Here is a 24366-nt window from a genome sequence, read left to right on the forward strand (position 1 = left end):
TAGCTTGAAAGTTCTTGGCCTTTTCCAAGTTTAAATAAGTTTAAAAATAACCTTAACTCACTAGAATGAAGACGGGTATGAAGACTTTTATTATTCGTTGTATTGTTTTACATTGTAAAACTGAGTAATATATAATTATAGTTGCAGTGCACTGATCAAATACTACAGTGCATATATGCAAGACATGTGCAATACATTGCTCAGCAAATCATAGTGACAAAAAGAACTACAAAACAAAAACAATAAAAGAATAATCAGCAAAAAGGCTGCTATTGTAATAGAAAATAATAACATCTTAACAAATGTGTGTAAAAATATGCAAATTATATCTTTAAACCTTCAGATTAAAACACATCCAGTGTATATAACTATTCACACTTTGATATAAATAAAAACTCATACATTAAATAAAATATTTGAGGTACTGTTCTGCTGAGGTAAGTGGACATACCACACTGCATTTAAAAACATAGAGCAGAAAGTGTGTGGGTCTGTGTTTTTGTAACAACTGACCTTCACTTTGGAAAGTTCCCACCATGGCCTTCAAATATAACTAAAAGAATGGGTAGTTATACCCCTTTCACGACTGATGTGAATTTATTACCATAACTACCATAGCTGAGAAAAACATGGAAAGCCCTATGTTATAGGATGGGAGATTGATGCATGGAGATTATTTTGTTGTTAAGTGACTCTTCAGAGAATGTTACAAACATCCTCTAAACCTATGAATACTCATTACAGCATGTGTCATATTGGCCTATGATCTGCGTCACTTTGGCGCCCTGGAAACCGCAACACTCGATCTCTGATCCTCCCGCACCCTTTCAGCACCATCCTGTCCTCGTACACGGAGACTGTGCCAAAGGCATTGCCTTCAGGCGGAGTCTCAATTACGCCCTCTAATGTGAGGTGGTGCACTCCCGTGTCTTTGTCCCGGCAGTATCCGCCGTCGTGGTCGTGTCCAGCCATGAAACACACCACACTGCTGTGGGACCGTATGATGGCCAGGAGCTCATCGAAGTTCCAGGCGAGGCACATAGGGTCTGTGGAGTGGGGGTGTACAGGGAGGTGACCTGGGCAAGAGGACAGCAGATGAAATACCCAACATATGTTACATTGAACTCTGTTGACAGGTGATGGGAGGTCCTACTGCATACATGAGATCTGATAAATTGACTTACACACACGCATTAATTGCAGACTTCCCCTAAGCAAGTTCATAACATAAAGGTCCAGTGTGTAATAATTCTGTGGATCTATTGACAGAAAGGCAATATAATATCCATAACTATGTTTTCAGTGCTGTACAAAGATCTTACATAATGAACCGTTATATTACCTTAGAATGAGCCATTTCTACTGTGGTGGTTTTGGGGTGGGGGGGGCAACAGGGGCCAGTGCCCCTGTAACACAGACCCCGGGCCCCCCCATGGCCCCCCTCTGAATGAAAAGTCTACAATAATCATAGTAATATATCTTCCTTGCGACGATACACTGTCCAGTGCCGTGCCAAGGCAGTTATCCCTGATAGAAAGTGTCCCCCTGCCATGAAAGTGCGCGTGCATTCAACGGTGAAGGCGGAGTTTCGACTTGATGATGATATACCTGACCACGTAGTTGATCACTTTATCATCCGTGTTAACTCACTGTTTGGAAGCTAGATCCAGACAGACTGTCACCTTTTTCAAGTAAGCTGCTCCTACAAATATCTACACCATCGTAAAATCAAGATCACTGTAATCAATTGAACACGTTGCTCGCCTCAACGTTACATCTGCTTGACTCGAAATATACATTAAACTGAATGCAGCATTGCAGACAATATTTTGTCCTTGTAATCCATGTTTCCATTGCATGGATAGCCTTTGGATATTGCTGGAAATTAAGGAGGGGGACTCAGAACAAAGGGTAAATTATTATCATAACAATTTAATAAAGCATTGCATTTAAACAGCACTTTTCATTCACACAAAGCGATGACAGTACCCTACTGGTCCTACCAGGCTGGACGTGCAGTACATGCAATATGTATCCCCCTCCATAATGCACAGAAGATGGCCTACTATATTTCACATCAGGACTAATAAAAGAGGTGAATATGGAGACGTTTGTTATTTCCTAGCAAAGGTTATAGTGCGATACATATTATTTTAGGCTATATTTTCAACCTGCCATTAAACATATCCCCCTTTATAACGTATAGATGATGGCCTATGATCAAGTATTTTGTTTTGGGTATATGTCTTATCAGGACTAATAACAGGGGTGAATGTGGTGGCATTTCTTGTTTCCTAGCAAAAGTTATAGTGGGATACAAAATACAAACTGGGATCCAGATAATGTCTAGTCCAAAAGAGCTTATACTGTTCATTAAGCCCTACAAAGACGTGTTGCATCAAACAATGTACTGTAACTTGAGCTAAAGTTAACAGGAATGTTTTTGTTTTTGTATAATGTCATTTAATAAAACTATAGCTGAGTTAATGAAAAGATCCTGTTAGTGAAACAAATAACTGTAAGTTACTGAAACCTACTAAAACATTTCATCATGTACTAAACAAGACATTTTGAAAGCTTGAACATTTCCTTTGTCTCTTTTTTCCCCGGATTGAATATGCCCCTCAAAATAACTGGCCCCAGTCTGGCCCCCCTCAATAAAATTAGAACCGCCACTGCATTTCTATCTACATAACTGTGGGTCCCCCTTACATGGACGTTGCCATGTTGTGCCGCCATTTTTCTACAGTAGCCCAAAACAGACAAACTGCTCTACAGAGCCATTTTGTCACTATGTTCTTCGTGTAGAATTCTGGCAGTGTAGACACTCATTACTAAGTTGAATTACGTACATTCGAAGAAGTAATAATAATATACAGCAGGGGTCTGCACATAAGTTTTGCATCTGAGCAAATTCTTTTTTACATTAGATGGTGGGTGAGAACAAAGCATAATATCTAAACTACACTAAATGTTACAGTGTTTGGTTAGCTCAGTTGGTAAAGCGCAAGTCTCTCACCTAGAAGGTTGTGTGTTCGATTCCACGTCGGGAGAATATTTTTTTGACGAACAAGTTAATTATGTTATGACTGTTCCACATGCTCACAATAAAACATGTGCTGCCGTGTGTGTGTTCTGGTGCTACAGACACTTCTTTTCATTTCCCCAGTATCTCCAGGCAGAGGACATTTAGGGGAATCACGTTTTCTGACGGCTCTTTCAGAGGTGTGTCAAGCAGGCTACAGACTCTTTTAATGTTGTTTAGAATTTTTCAAAGTAAAAGCTCTCAATACAAACTTGAAATAAAGCAGACATTCTCGCGCCTTTATTTTGCAGACAAAACCACTAAGAAGAAGTGATTATATGAGTAATTGTTGCTGCCACGACAGAGATCTATTTCAGCATGCTATCAAAGTATTCATTTATTTTTTGGCCGCTACCAAAGCACCACAATCTGACCGCAGGCCATGTGTATAAACTTTATCTATTATGTGTATGTTTATAATGGACTGTGGTGCAGAAACAGTGACAGTGTTTCACACTCGTGGCTTACATTTTCCATGTCAGTGGCCAAGTCACAATAACATGGTTTTACTGAATAATTAAGTAAATATAATTTCTTAATATATCTACCTAAAGAAACTTCATTCTTGACTGGCTTTCGTGACTGGGCGGGGCGGTAGACTAGACAGTTGGTTGTACTGCTAGATGCATCTAAATCTTACACACTTAACCTTAAAAGTACAATTTAGTACAGGCTTTTCCACAGAAGACACTTTCAGTTTGCTGATTCCATAGCAGAGGAGAGACTATGGCCTCAGCCTTCTGATTAAACTCAGACAGAAATCACATAAATAAGAGCTTGTTTTGTACAAGAGTTCACTGAGCTCATGTGTTGGAGCAGGTACATCAGTGATCCTTGAGAGGCCAGTGTATTCAAAGCCCACGGTTAAAAAGGGGCATGTGAATAACCTGCACTACACAATGGTAGAAGCTAAAAAAAAGCCTGTATGACCACGCTGCGAGTCATTGGAAGCAACTGGAACAGCTGGGTTATGCTGTTAAAACATGGTCAGACAAACCTGGTGGTCTTTTACCATCATTTTAGAGCTAGATCAGAATCTTCTCATTTTAAGTGCAGGGCTATGGGTTGAATTTCTACAAATCCCAGAATGAGCAAATCACATGACTTATTTACTGACTCCACTAATCGTATTCATTTGAACTTTGTACATGCCACAGTTTTTACTTACTGACAATTGTGACTCTTTCCCGTTTCTCATCGGCTGAGGACAGAACCGACTCTAGCCACTTCAGCTGGTCCTTACTGAACCCACCGTTGAACATTGTAAACCTCTGCTGCAGGCCGTCACACGCTGAAACAAGAAAACAAAATATGAAAATCAGAATCTATTTTTTCCATTCATTAGTAGTCACCCTGGTGTCTGTATAATGGCTAAAGTGTAATAAAATATGTAAATTAATAGATTCATTGAATTATCAAAACAAAAGGAAGTCCATTTCCAAATCCACAAACTATATGGGGAAATCTGGGTAAAGGAGTTTCCTCTCTAGAACTACTGCCAATTGACAGTGTGTCCTTTAGAAAGGCACTTCACATTAAACTGCTCCAGCAGAGCTGCTTAGGGGGCAGACAGACAGTGAAAGACTTTGATTCGACAATGTAAATGCAGAACAGTTCTAAAGAATATCATACATGCTTAGTAGACTTTCCTGACATAAAGACATAGAACAACAAGGCTTAAGTCAGCTTCTGGCTCTGGGTTCAGGGTTTTTTTACTGAATAAGGCTACACAATTAATCAAAATATTATCAATGCAATATGACCAGCTAAAACCAAGGTAACAATCTGTGACAAAACATTAATATTAAGATTGTTTTGATGTTTCTAATAAATTACATGCCATTACATGAGATACACTGACATGACAAAAAAATGTGTGTATTTAAATAATTTTTATTATTAATTAATTATTTTGCATTGTGAAATGTTCAGGGTGTATACCTGTATATAAATAACTGTAGTCAATATTGTTTTAATTTTACATGTTACCATATTTTAATTAATTACCTGTTAAGATCTCTGTGTGTAGTATGAAGGAACTACAAACTTTCTTTTCGTTATATAACCTTGTGTTCTATAACGATAAACTAATATAATATAGTATTATATATTAACACAATATAAAAATGAACGGCGACAAGTCAGCAGGACAGTAGGCCAGTAGTTCTCAAACTTTTTTACACCAAGGAACCCTACACTGACACAAATTATACCACAAAAAGATTTTGTCTCAGGATAGTCCATCTGATAGGATTTTGCTTTTAGATGTTTTATTGCAGAAAGTGTATGAAACCCAGGACCAAAATAGTCATACACCCTGTCACTGTGTTACTTATGAATGTACTTAGTGAAAATAAATGATTCCCCTTTTTACTGGGGAGTCCCCTCAAGGGACCCACTGGTAAAGGCTACCTGGGGGACAGTTGAGATCCTCGTTGTTGTTGAATTGTTTTATCAGATCCATAGCATGGCAGTACTCGTCACTGGACTCCTCTCTGCCCAGCAGGCTCACATCGTAGGCATCCAGGATAACAAATGTGAACCCCGGGAACGGGCTGAAGCGGTAGGAGTAGATATCTCCGCCGGCCTGGGCTCCACTCACAGTGCTGTCACAGTGCGGTGTGCTGTTGAGCTTTGACCGCAGCAGCGAGCTCCTGCTGAAGTTATAAAGCTCATGGTTCCCCCACACATGGTGGACCTCCACGGAGCTGCAGCTGAACTCCCTCAGCACGGTGTCCAGCGCTCGGTCGGAGGCGTCGTGGCGCTTGTTGAAGCCGTCAATAATGTCTCCCAACTGGAGGATAAACTCTGGTTTGACAGCCGACTCCGACCAACTTTCCTGGGCATTTCTCAGCAGCTGGAGGCCGTTCCGGTAGTACCGCTTCCGGGTCCGGACGTAGTTGTACCCGTCGTCGATGTCAGCGTACTGAATGTCAGCTATCACGCCGAATGTAAACATCGGCGTTTGTCGAGAACAGTCGTCCATTCTCGATGTTGTCTTCGGACTAACTGGTGTCTGAGGGCGTTTGCTGTCTCTGCCGAGGGAGCTGACTGTACATGAAACACTAACCAGACACCGGTATCCGCTCAACCTCCTCACATGGTGAACTCCAGCCAGGCTGTTTAGTGAACATTTCCTCTGCCGGCCTACACGATGACAGCACTTTCGCCAACGTAGTCGAATGACTTCCGGTTTCCGTATCATTCAAAATAATGCTGTTAGAACCCGAAACGGTAAAGGTGACGGACATTCACAACAGGTGGGTTCAGTCTCTGGTTGGAGTTCTTCTTCTTCTTTATTACGTTAAGTTAAGTTAAGGTGCGTTACCGCCACCTACGATGTTGGAGTGTGGGCCAGAGTTCTCCAAACCCTTAATAAATAACTATAAACAAACCTGGGAGTACTTTTTCTTCGTGGGTTTTTAAAGACGGTTTAGCATCCAACGTGTTGCATTACTGCCTTTTCTGGATAAAAGTAAACATTCCCAACCAATGTCACAAAAAAAGTAAGGATAGAAAATGACTTCACCCCTCATCCCTTACTTTAATAACACTGAATTTGGGATCTGAGAGAGCCTGAAAGCCTCTCAACAGCCCCCTGCACTTCCTCTCCAGTAATTTCTTGGCTATTTCCCTCAGATGTCGTCAGCAGCACAGTTAATCATCATGCTAACAACCTCATCTTTCTCTTGGACCAGGTCCTTATGACTTCCATCTCTTTCTTGCTCTTTGAACAGTCTGCTTGCCGTTCTTCATAACCCCCCCGACGCCGATTAATCTTAAGCAACAGTTTCGGCTCCTGCAAATCTCACCTCCACATTTACCACATTTATCCCAGTACCATGGCTACATACACGCGAGATGTGACCAAATTTCCAACAATACCTGTGCTGAATAAAAAACACTTAACTACAGTTATTCTTATTATTAGTCCTATTATTATTGTCATTTTCATATCCATCACTATCATTACTATTATTTCCACAGTTTAGACCTGCTCAATATGAAAAGTGCAATGACATACCTTTTGTTATAAATGGGAGCTCTATAAATAAAATAGAATTAAAGGTTCCTGAACTATTAAATCTATTTACAGTATAATTGTATGAACGTCTGGTTTCACAATACCAAAAAGAGCAATTATTAACTAGGAGGCTGATCCTTCACATCCTATGCTCTTTCTGTCACACCAATATTTTGCAGATTGTGAAACTGTGTGGAGTGCATTTAACAGAATGAAGGATAAGGGGGGGCAGTCCTTGCCAGACAAAAGCATTTTATGTAAACTACAGAGCTGCATGGAGGGTAGTCCAGAGAGCCCAAAACAAAATCTGTTTAGGGCCCTGAAAAAAGGTTGTGACTGACCCTGCAGCTACTGAGTTTAAACTTGTAAATGGGTTAAGGTTCCTTTTGTTTCAGAGGTTTTACATTATTATGATAAAATGTCCATTGTCACTCATGAAAATGATGTTGTTCTGTAAAGTGCCACAGAGGGGCACTGCACTGTATGAAGGTACACACTTTATACATCTATAGTAACAACAGAAGGCAATAGAAAATGTCCAGTTGTCACAACCATCCATCTTTATAAACACATTGAAAATACAAGCTTAACGGACTGATTTACATATTTATTCATACATATGTTATTTTTAAACAAAGGTTATAAGATGCAGTGTTGTGGATTGATCAGACAGGTCAGTTCTCGCCCCCATCTTCCACTGAAGCTGCTTCCTTTTTGCCTGCTGACAAAAGAAAATACACAGACATGCACACAAAGACTTCAGTGCAGATTTTGATGCGTCTCACTTTGAGGACTCATTTTTATATCTCCTGTCTAGCCTCTCTGTACCTCTGCATATGAAGCATTTGAAGCACATGACAGCAACATTACAAACTACAGTCACAAAAAAAAGCCATGAAGATGAATTTTTATGTTTCAGGAACAACAGCAAACACTGAACTTCGGCAGATTGGCATATTTACTGCAGGGTTATTTTATCCACCCGTTTAGTACACTGTAACACGTCTAGATTTGTCAGTGTTTCTCCTCAAATAGTTCTAATGATTTGAAATGTTTTTTTAAAAACATTTAAAAAATAATCAGAGTATCAATATTTCTGGGAATTTGTAAGATGAGGAGATAAACTGGCAGTTTAGAAACAGCATTTAGACCATGTAGGGATCAACCTTTTTTATATTTTCATGAATTTTTTTGAATTTTTTCTGTTGGTGCCTGGTAAAAATATCTTAAGCGGGTGGGATTACAAGTATTTCTAAAATCCTGGCTATGAGCCTGACACTGACTGTCATTTTGGATTGATGTTCACATGAAGTGTCTTTACCTGGAGTCCACAGCGTCAGGCCAGTGATACACTTGGGAATCCACTTGAGGACGGCGGTGGAGGCCAACTCGCCCCACTCCCCCTCAGCTCGGTCCTGCAAAGAACAGAGGGCGAGTGAGACAAAACATCAACCTTTAATGTACAGAGAAGAAATGCTCAGACTACGGTGACACATTTTGTCTTGTACTGCAAGCAAAATGCACATATTTTTCCATTTTAGTGTTCATTATAAAGAAGCAGCATTTCTGTGTGTGGAGCAAGGCGAGCGCGAAAACATCTGCAAACTCAACATGACACACACTGCAACCTGCATCTCCAACACACCTCTAGGTTATTAACATGCATCCTGAAGTTTTTATATAGTCACTTAAGATGACTGATCACATCGTGCATATAAAGTCAAACATGCACTTAGAACATGCAAGTGTGCATTCTGAAAAATAATAATACTTTAATAAACAATAATACAAGTATATTCAACAACAGTAATGCATTCCTGTGCATAAAAAGACATACCGCACACCCCAAGGTCATTATGCAAGACACTGATAGATTCTACTGGAAAAAGGCACAGCGTTGTGTATAAAGGCAGCGGCAGCACCTCCTCTGCTCCTCCTGAGGTCCCTAAGGTGAGATAACCCTCCCTGGAGCCATGGTAGGGCGACTCCTGTGCTTTTATATTTTTACCGTTCTCCTCAACAGTCGCTGGCTGGAGTTTCAGTCAAGAGAATTGTCGTGGTTATAAATGTGTGTCACTGCGATGTGTGTGTCATATAATGACTGGTATTCATTCAGTGTTTCCTCCTGACAGAGTTCCAGTTTTCCATAATATCATGAGGAAATGAAGCGCAAATCAGTAGAAACAATTGGATTGTGTTGATGTTTTTTACCTGCTCTGCTTGGTGGTATTCCCCATGCTGCTCACACCCGAGGTCAAACACATACTTCCCCGGGCCTTGTGGCTACAAAATAAGAATGGATTGTTTCCACTGGTTATAATAACATGGTACTCGCTCAAGAAATTGCTGAGATCTGGCAACAAGGCAATATTGCTAAATATGAGTCCAACAAGGCAGGGAACATGAGCAGTGAGATGATAAGACAGGGTGTAAACAAGTAAACAGTTTAAGATCAACCAGATTAGCTCGGAAGAAAAATCAAAAGTGAGTGTATTCATAATGTCGCTAACTGATCGTAACTTAGACTGCTCATTGTAACTGATTGAATCTGTGGCCTGCGACACAAAAGTAAAATCCAAGTTGTAATAAAGTGTAATTTTCCATGAGTAGTCGTTATGACTTAATTCTGAAAGAACTTTTTCAGCTTCTGAAGGGGGGCATGACAGAAAAAAGTTTCCACTGCTTGAAAGCTGAGCTAATACAACTATTTGTTTTCTGTACTGCACTAAACCTTCAGCTTTATTAGTTCTCTGACAGAGATTGATCTTGTTAAATTATTCAGACCATTGAGGGTACTAGTGTCCCTTGCACGCCCTACTCAGGCCACAGTGAAATCTATTGCACAATTTCATTCATCATTGGCCAAGCATTTTGTGAATAAGTAATAAGAAAGTAGAACTTACGTTATTGTTGACAAAGTTACCCTTGTATCTGTGGTTGGAGTGGATGTACTCTCCTGCTGACTCCATCTTGCCTTTCACCCATGAGCCCTTGTACTTCGAGCCGGTTTTGTGGTAGTGGTAAATGCCCTGGCCATGTCTACCAATCAGACAACACCAACGAGTTCAGTAGTTTTCAAATTCCAATTTTCTACACTTATTTAGAATGGATCTGGTAATATACAGGTAAAAAGATGTCTATGCATCTATGTTGAAACAAGGCTGAATTTTGTTGAAAAGTGTTCATTAACAGTTACTAACAACACATGTAACCTCTAAAGAATTTCAACAAAGATGTTGTTTGAAAAGAAACATATCCACCATACTGGGTAATTAAGTAAACCCCTGTTTCTGTTTTCTATAGCAGTGATTTCCAGAGATAAATTACATGCTTTGTATTTGTCTGTGTCACTGAGTTAATATTAAAGATGTCAGGCAGGATTTAAAGTCAGTACCTTAAGAATACAGGATTTGGTTCCAGCCCTGCACAGGAATGTGTGCTTTACAAACATCTGAGTGACATGCACTTTTGATTTTAAAACTGGAGCTATACCTCATATGATGCAGCCACTCCCCATCATACGTGTCTCCATTGGGGTAAGTGTAGACACCATGACCCTGTCTCAGGTCCTCAACCCATGACCCTGGCAGAGAAAGAGAGCCAGCAGAAAGAGTTTGGTTTCTTTATTTCAAAAGTTTATGAACTGTCCCAAGACTGTAAACATACATTTTTATGACACCATGCACACACACTGTAGTTGGCAACCATCTCAATTCATACACTTTATTGTACCTTCATATTTAGAGCCATCTGGATAGTAGAACGTGCCCTGCCCATGTTTCATGTTCTGGTAATAGTCTCCCACATATCTTGCCCCATTCTTGAAGCGATATGTCCCCTATTAGACAAAACAGTCAAAGATAAATACAAGAAAAAAAGAGACAACCCTTTTCCAGGTTACATAATGGAAACCTTTGTGCCAATAATAGAAATATTGCTTCCATTATAGACTGAATATCGATCTAAAAGTAAACAACAAAACATTAGTCAGAGAACATTCTAAAATTCAAAGTGTACAGTGACCTCATTGTGCTCTTGCAAAGTCTACACTCACACTGTCCTATTAGGTTCTCCTTTTCACCACATTTAAAGGCTAAAAAAGTCTGTGTTCACTCAGCCCCATTTGGACCTATAGTCTTGACTTGAACGGGAGCAGACAAAGTGTTGGATTTGATTAGGACTCCCTTTAGTGTCATACCTCTCCGTGTCGTTTGCCGTTCTCATAGTGTCCTTGATAAATGTCTCGGTTGGGCAGAACAGCTTTACCGACGCCGTGCCTCTCTCCTGCTTCATTTCTGTCCCCTTCATATTCCTGCGCCAGTCAAACAAACATCATACGACGTTATCCAGGGACAGAGACAGTAACACAGACAACGCACAGAGCTGCCTGCAGACACGCACATGAATTAATATCCGGTGAAAGTTAATGCTAACGTTAGCTTCAGTCAGCTAACAACAAACCCAACAGAGCATCTGACAGTAACTAACGTTAGCTAATTCTCTTCTCTCACCCCGAGTTTACTGTGTTCATCCTCAAACTCATCAGACCCTGCATCCGACATTGCTCTTTTCAATTCAAGTCACTTTCTAAGTGTGGACGATGTCAAACTTTTATTTGAAACGCAGTGGTAAAAACTGGAAAGATGCTCAGCCAACCTGTGGGCTTTCTAGTTTATGGTTGCCATAACAACGCCTAGTCATGAGCGTGAGTTTAGGGAGTCCTGCCCGGTTGGCGGCGACATATAGCTATAATGAAATATGAAAATACCACCGTACTAGTTAAGCACTGTCTCTGGCTTGCTGTGTCCCGACAAATGTTGTGGTTTGCCAAATCCAGTATACCTAGGGTTGAAGTATGTGTTGGTGATGCAAAAAACGGACACGTTTTCTTTGTCCTTGATAAAAAAAAAACACATTTTGGATTTGCTATAATGATCCGATTCGTAATCTGACAGAATATGATAAAACTAAAGCAGCTTACTTTGGGGCTTTTCAGTTGTTGTGCTTGAGTCCAGAGATTGCGGATTGCCTTTAGAGTCATTGGAAGCAACATGTAAATGAATGTATAAGCCTACTGCAATATAAATTTTAAAAAGTAACACAACAGCAATAGATTAAATACCAACTAACTTTCTTCTACTGGGGACACTGGCTTCCAAAGGTTTCTGGTGTCTTGCATTGGCATTCATAATGTTGTTTGTCCGCTGATGATTACTTATTTCTACTGAACCATCAAGTCGAATAAAAACTTTAATAAACTTTTAGTTTTACTTAGTTCAGCCAGGATTGGGGGTGTTTGTTTAGTACCTACAAAGATAATAAAGTAAGTCCAAGAATGTTTTGGGCATATTCCAGGTTGTGTCCTCTTCTTACATTATCATCCAAAAAAATTGTAAATGAAAGGAAGTGTAGATAATGGTTTTGAGACAGAACATCCTGTAACACACTTGGTCCCGTGAACAGAAGAAACCTGACAAACTCTACCAGCATCACACCTCTAGCTTTTAGCATCTTCTGGCAGTTTTTTTTCTCTCTGTTATAGTTATCTTTTGCCTCAACTATGGCAGTGCCCTCCTTCCGGGTCTTCCAGCTTGCGCTGTGAAACCCATACATAATGTTCAGAACACAGCAACACATCTGGTTTTCGATCAACCCAAAAGGACTTATGTCACTCCATTACTCAGCGATCTCCACTGGCTTCCCATGTTCTCCCAAATCCAATTCAAGTCAATAATGCTTGCATACAGACTGACTACTCCATAATATAAGCACAGGCTACAGTGAATATACTTGTTCGTATTTTCTTTTCAACAGTACTGTTACAGTAAGTAGCATGCTGTGATTAAGATACTGTTGAAGATTTTATATAGTCCTGATGTTTGTATATCATAATACTGTAAGCTTAAGATCGATAAACTACTCAAAGGATGTCGGAGACATTGTTTTTTATCTTACAAACCGTTAAAGGTACACAGAACCTTTGAGTCTTTTTGCTCAGCCTTGTTGCTCTCAGTCTGTGGCCTTCACACTTTTCTAAGAATAACACACCCACCCAGTCAAGCAATGTTGCTAACTGGCCGTGCAGGAGGCAAGGGTGAAGGCCATAAATCAAAATTAAACTGGCACCCGTTGGTGGGACAATTTTATGGATTTCAACATAATTTTGCAAACAACTGCACTCAGGCCTGATAAGGCTGCAGACACCCCCACACCTGATAAAAGTAACAGTCTGGATACATAAACACAAGGAGGCCTTTCAGAAAGACTGCAGCTCTGAGGGCTGTGAAGGTCATCATGTGACACAGCACACAAACTTGGAGTGCCTGTGTTGATGTTGACCGACTGTGTGATTGTTTCATGCCTATACAATAATTAGCTAATATCAAAATGGTTATGTTATTGACCAATGTTGCATTGCAATCTTTATTTCTTTAGAAGTGTTGTAGGGTAATTACACTGTTTGAACATGTGTGGATGTGAAGGTGGAAAGGGTGGGTCTTACCATAAGACCCAAAAAAGGTGCAGCGAGAAAGGATACATCAATGATTGTAAGAGTTTGATGAGTCTGCTCCCGGGATCAGCTGGGATACACATGAAATTATGACTAAACTTAAACTGATTTGTACTTATTGGAATAAGTTGGAATCCGTGTTCAGAAAAATACTATTTACATTGAAAGGACGTCAGTTCACATTGATTGAGCTATAAGTTATATTGAAGAACATAAAGTGTAAAAGTGAGGGCAGGTCTGAGGGTTTTTCCTCCCACAGTACATAGGCCTACTAGAAAAAATGCGTTTACAGAGAAACCTGTGGATTAAAGCGTTTTGCTGTAACAAGTGTTTGCAAGACATAAGTTTGATGAATGCTATTCAATTAATTTGGTGACTGAAGTTCTCAGTGATATTGTAAGGACTATCAAAGTGTGAGCAGTTAAAAAAGACAGAATTTTTGACAAAATCTCAAAGACAACAAAAAATGCAGGCTGTTTTCAAGTAAGATAACAAAGTGCCTGTGGTTTCCCAGCAGTGACACAGGAGGGCGCTGTGCTCTACCTTTCATTGGCAAGAAAAAGGACATTTTAACTATTTTAACTTTATCCAAGAGAAACCAATAAATACTTGGCATCCAACAGAAATGGACAATACGCAAGAGTGAACAGAAATCTAGATCTAATCTACTAATTGGATGAAAAGCAACGTCTAAAATTGAATTAAATATACAAATCTATTCAATATATTAAAATGTATTGCTTGGATGTCATATTGATAAAAATTGATGAGTTCTAGCTCAGAGAGGAGCAATTATTAACAGCTGCCTATTATATGGTATCAATGTGTATCTCTGACAGATAATGGACTTGGTGACCTCCACTTAGCAGCACTTTATTTAGACAACTTGAACTTGACTTGACATTAACTCATAAGCCATGAGATTTTGCCATCTGTTGCATTAAAGATTAGAATAAACGCTGCTTGCAATCCACTGCATTCGCTTTGGCTTTCTGAGTATCATGAGGAGGTGATTTTCAAAATGTCTAAAGCAGTTATTCGATCAAGATAAGCACACATGCCAGTTAAAAAAAAAAAATGAAAGGCTGCACTGATAATCCACATTGCATCATTGTCCTCGCGCTGAGTATCATGGCCCCCCCTAAGAATATCTCACTCCTGATTAATTCCCTAAAGTAGCCCATACTTAAGATGGAGGCAGTGTAAGCTGTAGGTTCATTGGCTGCTTGTTCATAATTTAGCACCCTTCTTGTCAGTTTACAGCCACCTAACCTCCATCTCATGACACGAGAATGACAAATTCGTGACAGTTTGAAGACCTTCACACAAAGGTGGTAGAGTGGTTTATTCATTTTGATGTCCTGTTACCTTGGTACATGTAATGTTGAGGTGCAATCTGTCTACATGTAGATGCGTTTTTGCCACAAAACACACTAACTAAGAAAAAACTCACTACGGATCTAGTTAGAGACTCTTGGTTGGGGGTCCTGCTTTCCACGAGTATGTGTCCTGATGATTTATGCTGCCTTGTCGCAAAATGCTACCATAGTGCAAATTGTTAGCAGAGTAGCGCTGACTCTAAACCTGATGTTGCTCACCATCAGCAAGGCTGCAATTATGGGCGTGGAAATAGAGACCAAGATTGTGGGTCCTGTGCACGCGCAGAATCGCTAAGTAGCACCTCTCGATAGCATAAATCAACAGAACATGAGATCAGACGGACAACATGAAACTTATGTCGGTGTGTTAAATACATAGCTTGAGCCAGGACATGGTTAGCTTAGCATAAAGACTGGAAACTGGGAAACGGCTAGCCTGACTTTTGCTAAAGTTCACAAATAGGCCCAACAATGCCGCCAAAGTTTACTTTTTATTATGTACATATATTGTTTAATCTGTACACAAACAGAAAGGTTAGAGTGTGGACCCGTGCTAAAGCCAAAGAAGCTGCACAGAAATGCTGGGCGGATAGACAAATTGTCATTTTACATTTTTGGTTGCAAATAAACAAACATACATATTAATTACTAAGCTGCAGAGGTGTTTCTAAGTAGGTTTGCTGCTTTCCCCATTCCCCCACTCTTTATTTTAAGCTAGGTAAACCACATCTTGGCTCCAGCTCTGTACTTAATGCATAGACATGAGAGTGATGTTGATCTTCTTATCTCGCTCTGGAAAGAAAATGAACATTTCTGAAAATGCTGAACTATTTTTTAAAGTATTATTATAAATAATGTTATTTTTGTAATTGTTCTTACCTAACAAGTTTCCCTTGTTTCCATTCTTTGCTTGTTTAATATAATTTAGCGATTTTCTTTTACGTTATTCTTGAAATTCTTCCTCTCTTTACTGTTGTGTCAACTTCCCTCTCAGCCATTCTCGTGTTACCAGTAGGTCATTGTTTGCCGCGCTGTCCTGCAGAGTTCCTCTTTGGGAGATGATGGCAGGAGAAAAGAGAGGACTCCAAATCTCTGACACTTCCATTAGTCCACTGTAATCTCTAAAGCCGTCCCAGGAGGATCCTGGGGGAATTTCTATTGAAGGATTTATCAGCTATGCCTTTATTTATAAGCTTGTTATCGGAATCACAAGGGTCACAGATGCATTTTGGGCAATATCTCAAAACAGTTTATAAGCCGCAGAGACAGCGGTAATATAGATTGTACTTCAACACTGAAGTGCATGCATTTGAACCAAACTGTCCTATATGACGTTTTATTATCTGATTTTATGAAGTCAAAACACTAACAATGACACAAAGTGCATTCCAGCATAATGTTCCATTATAACTGTATGAAAGTGACTAATCATGCAAGACAAAATACACTTACATTGTTTCATGCAGGCAAAGCATATCATGTATAGAATAATGTCAGAAGTAACAAAGGAGTTATCACTTCTGAGAATTAGATGAGAAGATTGATCCCACTCTCCACCGTCTGTGCGTTAAGTACAGAGCTGGAATCTGGGTGTGCATGGTTAGCCTAGCCTAGCATAAAGTCTGAACATTTGGAAACAGTGGAAAGAAAAAAAAAAGTTACATCTCATTTGTTTGTTATACACAGAAACAGAAATGTAAAAATTAAAAACTAATTTGCGGTTTAAAGGGGACGTTAAGGGGAACAATTTCTTGGCGAGTTACGACACGACATGATGCCACGTTTCTTGCAACAAACAATACTGAGCTTTTAGGGTTCAGGGTTAGTGCTACAGTAAGCTAGTCTAGTTAGATCACACACAGATATGGGATTGATATTAATCCTCTCATTTCCTTTTGGAAAGACAGCAAATGTATTCTCCCAGAACATGCTTAGTCAGATAACTTTAAACATAATTTTCCAAACACAGCAATGAAGATGCTAAACAAACACGGTGTTGGTCTCTGCGTGCTTGGAACATTTCAGCATCTATGTGGATCTGGATCTCTGGCAGAGGTCACCCTCCTTTGGCATTCATTCTTTTCTTGCACTGCAGTTGCTCCCCTCCACGGATTTATAACAAAAGCTCTGTCACATCTTCATGATATCACATGCCAAACTAATCACTTCTCTCCACCCACATGCTTTAGGGGCTTTGACCTAAATATAAGTGTTTGCTGTGTCTCCCAATGCACCAAGAAGGGCCCTTATAAAAGCAGTAAGGGTCAACGGTGTCCGCATTTTTCAGCTGAGATTTCTGCTGTTGAGGGCACGCTTCTGTTTCATTGTTGCGTGGGCGTGATAGATACTGTCTTTACTGGTAGGATTTCATCTTCCTTCTGGATCTGTTGTCTCTAGGTGGAGGATACATAAGCAGTCCTTTTGTAGCCCACGGAGGTAAGAGTTTATATTGATTCTGATGACTGATATCAATTATTTTACAGTTACCACAATCTCCATTTTAACCTGTAACCCTGGACCTTTCAGTCCCCTCTGGGGTGTGTTGCAGAAATGAGTTCGGATGCTGAAATGAGTGTGTTTGGGGAGGCTGCCTCATACCTAAGGAGACCCGAACGAGAGAGAATCGAAGCCCAAAACAGGCCCTTTGATGCTAAAACTGCAGTGTTTGTGGTGGATCCAAAGGAGCTGTTTGTTAAAGGGTCTCTGCAAAGCAAAGACGGCGGCAAAGCGACCGTTAAAACGGATGCAGGACAGGTACGTTAGCTGTGGACGAGGCAAATCATCCACATGCTCTCCATATTGTTCTGCCGACCAAAGGCACGTCTCTGTTCACAGGTTGTAACAGTGAAGGATGACGAAGTCTTCCCCATGAACCCGCCCAAGTTTGACAAGATCGAGGACATGGCCATGATGACCCACCTCAATGAGGCCTCTGTGCTGTTTAACCTCAAAGAGCGTTACGCAGCGTGGATGATTTATGTGAGTGATGCAACATTTACTGTAGTTGATGATCGTCATTTCCACACAGTGCCAGAGACCATGTAGACCACCATTAGAGCTGCAGTAAGTTTGTGATGTATGATGCTGAAAATGCCTCGTCTCCTCTGGCCTGACAAAGATTCCATTTTATGCACTTCAAGTGTCAAAGTTCAAGACAGGGATTTAAAAAATGGTATTCCTAAATTTAATAATAAATGTGTTTATGTGTTTAAATGTGTACAAAAGTACAGAATACAATTTACCATTAGATCCTGATCGATCATGTCACTGGGACTGGATAATTAATAAATGATATGAATAATTAATGAAGTTACCGCTGTGCAGAAAAATGCCCATTCTTAATTTGGAGATGTGCATAGGGGTTCAGGAGGTCTGTGTGTGCCACATAAATTGTGGTCTCCTGCATGAATGTCAGGCTAGCTAATTGCCATCTAGCTCCCCACCCTGCACACATTTCTGCCTCATTCCATATGGGGCACACTACTTCCTGCATTGGCACTGAAGTTGGCATTTGACAAATGTAAAGTGCAGAATAGTCCTATATGGACTTACTGCCTAAGATACTGGGCTGGACAGATGAACCTTGAATAAATGAGAAGTAATGCAGATGATTCCACACAGGCGTAATCGTCTTGACATGGTTTGGGTCCACTTGTCCCCTTAGCCTGAAGGATTTTTAGATGTCTAATTTAAACTTATTAAACATATTTTGACCTGCAAATCACCAAATCCACGCTTACTCAAACAAATGTCTTATTTTGCACTATTCAGACCTACTCTGGACTGTTCTGCGTCACTGTGAACCCTTACAAGTGGCTCCCAGTGTACAACCAAGAGGTAGTGGTGGCCTACAGGGGTAAAAAGCGCCAGGAGGCTCCCCCACACATCTTCTCCATCTCGGACAACGCCTATCAGTCCATGCTTACTGGTAAACTGAAATTGGAAAATTGTATTTTATGCAGATGCACTGCATGGCACCTCTCTAATGTGACTATGATCTCATTTGTTGTAGATAGAGAAAACCAGTCCATCCTAATCACGTAAGCTGCATGTTGATGCAAATGTAGCAGCCTATCTTTGATCCTTTATATCAAAGAGGAAAGTAAACGTTTCTGGTGTGTATTTTTCTGTAGCGGAGAATCTGGTGCGGGAAAGACTGTCAACACCAAACGGGTCATCCAGTACTTTGCGACAATCGCAGGTTCTGGCGACAGGAAAAAAGATGCTGCTGCCTCTGGAAAATTACACGTAACATAAGAATTAATTTATACTCTTTAACCTTTCAATGCATATATTTGTAACCAAATTACTTATTTTGTTCTTTCTGTTGCTGAAGGGGAATCTGGAGGACCAGATCATCTCTGCTAATCCACTGCTGGAAGCCTTTGGAAATGCCAAAACTGTCAGAAATGATAATTCCTCACGTTTTGTGAGTGAAAACATAAAGATTTTGGTAGTGCCCACAACAAATGGATAAGAGTTTTTCCTCTATATTAATAATTTTATTAATAATATTCTAATTAATAATAATAATATGTTTTTTTCTCTTTCAGGGCAAATTCATAAGAATCCACTTTGGAACCACAGGAAAACTGTCTTCTGCTGATATTGAAACTTGTGAGTCAGAATACAAGAGAGACATGTAATGTTCTGTTGTTGGAGGCTTTTCTTCAGGTTCATCTAGTTTTCCTTCACAGACTTGTTGGAAAAATCCAGAGTAACCTTTCAGCTGGCTGCAGAGAGGAGCTATCACATTTTCTACCAAATCATGTCCAACAAGAAGCCTGAGCTGATAGGTAACATAAGGGCGATCAGTCTCAGAGTGTTTCTGTATGTCAAATGTAAATTTGTGCAACTCTCTGTACTCTGTGTGTTGTAAGTGAAATGGTATGCACAGTGTATTTATATTGCAAGGCTTGGATTTGACTGCCACATTCTTTTTCCATCCAGAGACTCTCCTCATCACCACCAATCCCTTCGACTACCCATTCGTTAGCCAAGGGGAGATCAGCGTGGCCAGTATTGATGACAGTGAGGAGCTGATGGCCACGGATGTAAGTCAAATTTGCAATCTGTTTTTCCCATCGCTGCTTACGTTCACAGTTTTCTTTCTTTTTTTTTTTTTTACATCAGCCTTCTCATGATGTGCTTTCAGAGTGCTATTGACATCCTAGGCTTCACTGGAGAGGAGAGGATTGGCATCTACAAGCTAACAGGTGCTGTGGTGCATTATGGGAATATGAAGTTCAAGCAGAAGCAGAGGGAGGAGCAGGCAGAGCCAGATGGTACAGAGGGTAAATGTTATTTATTGGATTTAACTTTATCTTTTAATGTCTCTTTTTCTTTTTATGATAGTCTTTTCTGTTTGGTACTGTGTTATATATATATATATATATATATATATATATTTCCTTCTTATGTAACTTTTCCTCACTGCTATCACACTCTGTTTTATGGTTCTCTTTATCTTTTTCTTTGATCAGTGGCTGACAAAGCAGCTTACCTGATGGGTCTGAACTCTGCAGACCTGCTGAAAGCCCTGTGTTACCCGAGAGTGAAGGTTGGGAATGAGTATGTGACCAAAGGGCAGACTGTTCAGCAGGTACACATGTGTTAGTAAACCATTATGAAAAAATGAATTACCTCTTATAAGTAGAATATTACTCCCTATCATAGTTTATGTTTACCTCAATCAACTTATTGTGGCTAATACTATGGAGTTGGGAGAAAAGAATGTTACAATAACCTTAAACTGAGCTTATCAATATTTATTATATTTACAATAATGAAATTACGGTGTAATCTGAAATGGGTTGCAAGTAGTGTTGAACACTCAACTCTGCAGCTCTATAGCTTTCAAGATTCCTTTAGCTCATTGTTTTGGTTGTCCTGCCTGCAAACTCCACCCTATAAACCCTGTTATCATTTTCTGCAAAACAGTGCTGATAAACCCACAGTCACCAAATAGCTGTCAAAACAACTAGCTCATAAAGAGCCATATTATTCGTTGGTGTAGATCAAAACAGAGGTAAAAGGGTGAAAACTGCTCTTCAAATGAATGCTAATGTTGCTCCAAGTCTGCTGGAGTTGTAAATAGGAAATTGTTTGCATTCATTTGCTATAACGTCATGCTGTGATTTCAGCTTAATGCTTTCTGTCTGTCTGCGCTCTGGTGTTCTTTCAGTCTCATGTCTGAAGTTTAGAGGCCACAGTTCACATCCTCCCTCTTTAACTACAGTCAGTGTTGGATTCTTTTAACCATGAAGAAGATTTTTTCCCTAACCTTAACCATGTAGCTTTTATTGCCTCACATTATTACAAAGTACTGCACATGTCTGTTGGAAAAGACTGACAAACTACCAGTAGCAGAGAATAAGTCAGATATTTTACTGAAATAAATGTAGTAATACAACAATAAAATAAACTACACTATTACAAAAAACTGCCATTTGACCCAAAAAATTAATTAATGCCACTTTAAGATAAGATACGATAAGATAAGATATACTTTATTGTCCCTGAAGGGAAATTTGTGTGTCCGTTCTGCAGCTTTACAAGACAACACAAAATACAGAAATAAAGCATCTCTCACACATATTCTCATGCAACACAACACATACACTGTCATATCCATCATCCATCCATCGTATAAGATGAGAGTTTGCATGACAAAATTGCATGTGACATTCATTGTGTATAATATAAGGTCATATAATACTTCATATTGTTCAAATATATCATGGTGCATGCCATTGTGCAGGTCTACAATTCTATTGGTGCTTTGGCCAAATCAGTTTATGAGAAGATGTTCATGTGGATGGTCCTGCGCATTAATCAGATGCTGGACACCAAGCAACCCAGGCAGTTCTTCATCGGAGTCCTGGACATTGCTGGGTTTGAAATCTTTGATGTAAGTTTGCTTTAAGCAGTGTATTTACTGGACTGTATAATAAATAATGTGTATTAAGTTCTAAATGGCTTGTTTTGCAGTATAACAGTCTCGAACAGCTGTGCATCAATTTCACCAACGAGAAACTGCAACAGTTTTTCAACCATCACATGTTTGTGCTGGAGCAAGAAGAGTATAAGAAGGAAGGCATCGAGTGGGAATTCATTGACTTTGGGATGGACCTAGCTGCCTGTATAGAGCTCATTGAAAAGGTTTGTTCATATAGATATAATATAATACAAAGTCACAGAAATAAAATCCTACAGTAAATGGCTTTTTGTGTGAAAACAAAAAAAAACCTTTTGTCCTCACCAGCCAATGGGCATCTTTTCCATCCTTGAAGAGGAGTGTATGTTTCCCAAGGCATCAGACACCACCTTCAAAAACAAGCTTTATGACCAACATCTTGGAAAATCCAACAACTTCCAGAAGCCCAAGCCTATCAAAGGCAAGGCTGAGGCTCACTTCTCCCTGGTGCACTATGCTGGCACTGTGGACTACAGCATCACAGGCTGGTTGGACAAGAACAAGGACCCGCTGAATGAGACTGTAGTCCAGCTCTACCAGAAAGCTGGCCTCAAACTCCTGGCTTTCCTATATTCTACCTATTCTTCATCTGACGGTAAGAATGTGAGACAGGGTGAAGACTGTGTTAATCCTGCATGTTTTTATGTCAAGGTTCAGCCTTTTAATGTAGATAAAAATATTTCTTCTTCTAGATAATGCGGGTGGAGGACGTGGCGGAGCTGGTACTGCTAAGAAAGCAGCAAAGAAGAAGGGCTCATCCTTCCAGACGGTGTCAGCCCTCTTCCGGGTAACCGCAAACTAAAATAATACTTTTAATTTGTGGCATTCATTTTCACACAAATATTAAGGTAGAGCAATATTAGTTTACTTTTCTGTAACAAAGTAATGACACTGATTATCTCTAACAGGAGAATCTGGGGAAGCTAATGACAAATCTCAAGAGCACCCATCCTCATTTTGTTAGGTGTCTGATTCCAAATGAAACTAAAACTCCAGGTATTTCAGTAATGTTATCTTATAAACATTCCTTATCAGACCATTTGAATTTGTATCTCAGGCAGCTTGATTATAAGGTGGCTCTGGCTAAACTTTAGGGATTATGGAACACCATCTGGTTATCCATCAGCTGCGATGTAATGGTGTGCTGGAAGGAATCAGGATCTGCAGGAAGGGCTTCCCGAGCAGAATCTTGTACGGGGACTTCAAGCAAAGGTAAGAAGCAAAGATTAGGCTTTTTGGGAATTAAAAAAATAAAATTCTAACGAGTGTTTTCCTGTAGGTATAAAATACTGAATGCTAGTGTGATACCTGAGGGACAATTCATTGACAACAAGAAAGCTGCAGAGAAGCTCCTCGGGTCAATTGATGTGGATCACACACAGTACAAGTTTGGGCATACCAAGGTAAATTATTTTGAATGTGACTAAGAGCCTCAGTTGGAAGTGTAGGGCTTGTGGGATAGTCGAACAGCGTCTGAAACCCCCTTGCCGAAATAGCAAGAGGCAGCATCTGTGAATATTCTCTAACTGTTTGGAACAGACCATCTGACTCGGCAGTGGTTGAACAGGTGTGTGGAGGTGTCAAAGTAAGGCTGGTTTCGTGAGTGCAACACAGTGAATGCCTTCAAGGAGAGATTTCCCATTCCCATTTTTACAGTTCACTGTGTTGAGATTATGAAAACACACAAAGGCACAGAGCTTTTAGAGCATTTTAAAGGCTTGAAAAGGCGGGCTTTTTACTGCACTTTCAAGTGTAGCCATTTATAACAGATCTAAACACTGATGTTAAGACTGTAGTTTTTTGTTGTAGTACTCGTAAGTGTTTCAAGATACACTGCTCAAAAAAATAAAGGGAACACTTAAACAACACAATGTAACTCCAAGTCAATCACTCTCCTGTGAAATCAAACTGTCCACTTAGGAAGCAACACTGACTGACAATCAATTTCACATGCTGTTGTGCAAATGGAATAGACAACAGGTGGAAATTATAGGCAATTAGCAAGACACCCCCAATAAAGGAGTGGTTCTGCAGGTGGTGACCACAGACCACTTCTCAGTTCCTATGCTTCCTGGCTGATGTTTTGGTCACTTTTGAATGCTGGCGGTGCTTTCACTCTAGTGGTAGCATGAGACGGAGTCTACAACCCACACATGTGGCTCAGGTAGTGCAGCTCATCCAGGATGGCACATCAATGCGAGCTGTGGCAAGAAGGTTTGCTGAGTCTGTCAGCGTAGTGTCCAGAGAACAGAGGCGCTACCAGGAGACAGGCCAGTACATCAGGAGACGTGGAGGAGGCCGTAGGAGGGCAACAACCCAGCAGCAGGACCGCTACCTCCGCCTTTGTGCAAGGAGGAGCAGGAGGAGCACTGCCAGAGCCCTGCAAAATGA

At 40.1% G+C, this 24366-nt stretch overlaps 3 protein-coding genes across 4 annotated transcripts in view; 1 reads left to right on the forward strand and 2 right to left on the reverse strand.

Annotated features, from left to right (window-relative positions):
• Positions 1–70: 70 nt before the first annotated feature.
• Positions 71–6348, reverse strand: adprm (ADP-ribose/CDP-alcohol diphosphatase, manganese-dependent). Its single transcript, XM_046069828.1, has 3 exons — positions 5498–6348; positions 4254–4376; positions 71–1076 (listed from the first exon to the last, which is right to left on the reverse strand). The coding sequence occupies exons 1-3, from the start codon at positions 6288–6290 to the stop codon at positions 751–753; spliced, it is 1242 nt and encodes a 413-aa protein (XP_045925784.1). The 5' UTR covers positions 6291–6348; the 3' UTR covers positions 71–750.
• A 1298-nt stretch (positions 6349–7646) lies between these two features.
• On the reverse strand, positions 7647–11821 carry rsph1 (radial spoke head component 1). Of its 2 annotated transcripts, none has more exons than XM_046069738.1 (8): positions 11621–11821; positions 11308–11421; positions 10842–10947; positions 10602–10692; positions 10013–10148; positions 9321–9392; positions 8431–8524; positions 7647–7827 (listed from the first exon to the last, which is right to left on the reverse strand). In XM_046069738.1, the coding sequence occupies exons 1-8, from the start codon at positions 11669–11671 to the stop codon at positions 7784–7786; spliced, it is 708 nt and encodes a 235-aa protein (XP_045925694.1). In that variant the 5' UTR covers positions 11672–11821; the 3' UTR covers positions 7647–7783. The 2 variants fall into 2 exon arrangements, with proteins under 2 accessions (XP_045925694.1, XP_045925693.1); XM_046069737.1 differs by having other exon boundaries at positions 7647–7830; positions 11621–11817.
• A 3007-nt stretch (positions 11822–14828) lies between these two features.
• The window catches only part of LOC123983450 (myosin-1-like), a 9962-nt gene continuing 424 nt past the window's right edge, over positions 14829–24366 (forward strand). The window contains exons 1-20 of the mRNA XM_046069707.1: positions 14829–14951; positions 17397–17435; positions 17526–17753; positions 17835–17978; positions 18771–18927; positions 19012–19039; positions 19133–19247; positions 19336–19428; positions 19553–19616; positions 19697–19795; positions 19950–20053; positions 20155–20293; positions 20483–20601; positions 21760–21909; positions 21990–22160; positions 22264–22570; positions 22668–22762; positions 22884–22971; positions 23070–23187; positions 23255–23378. Coding sequence (XP_045925663.1) covers positions 17550–17753; positions 17835–17978; positions 18771–18927; positions 19012–19039; positions 19133–19247; positions 19336–19428; positions 19553–19616; positions 19697–19795; positions 19950–20053; positions 20155–20293; positions 20483–20601; positions 21760–21909; positions 21990–22160; positions 22264–22570; positions 22668–22762; positions 22884–22971; positions 23070–23187; positions 23255–23378 — 2319 coding nt within the window. The 5' untranslated portion in view covers positions 14829–14951; positions 17397–17435; positions 17526–17549. The remainder of the gene's footprint in view (positions 14952–17396; positions 17436–17525; positions 17754–17834; positions 17979–18770; positions 18928–19011; positions 19040–19132; positions 19248–19335; positions 19429–19552; positions 19617–19696; positions 19796–19949; positions 20054–20154; positions 20294–20482; positions 20602–21759; positions 21910–21989; positions 22161–22263; positions 22571–22667; positions 22763–22883; positions 22972–23069; positions 23188–23254; positions 23379–24366) is intronic.

Source organism: Micropterus dolomieu, linkage group LG14 (assembly GCF_021292245.1).
Source record: "Micropterus dolomieu isolate WLL.071019.BEF.003 ecotype Adirondacks linkage group LG14, ASM2129224v1, whole genome shotgun sequence".
NCBI classification, from domain to species: Eukaryota; Metazoa; Chordata; class Actinopteri; order Centrarchiformes; family Centrarchidae; genus Micropterus; species Micropterus dolomieu.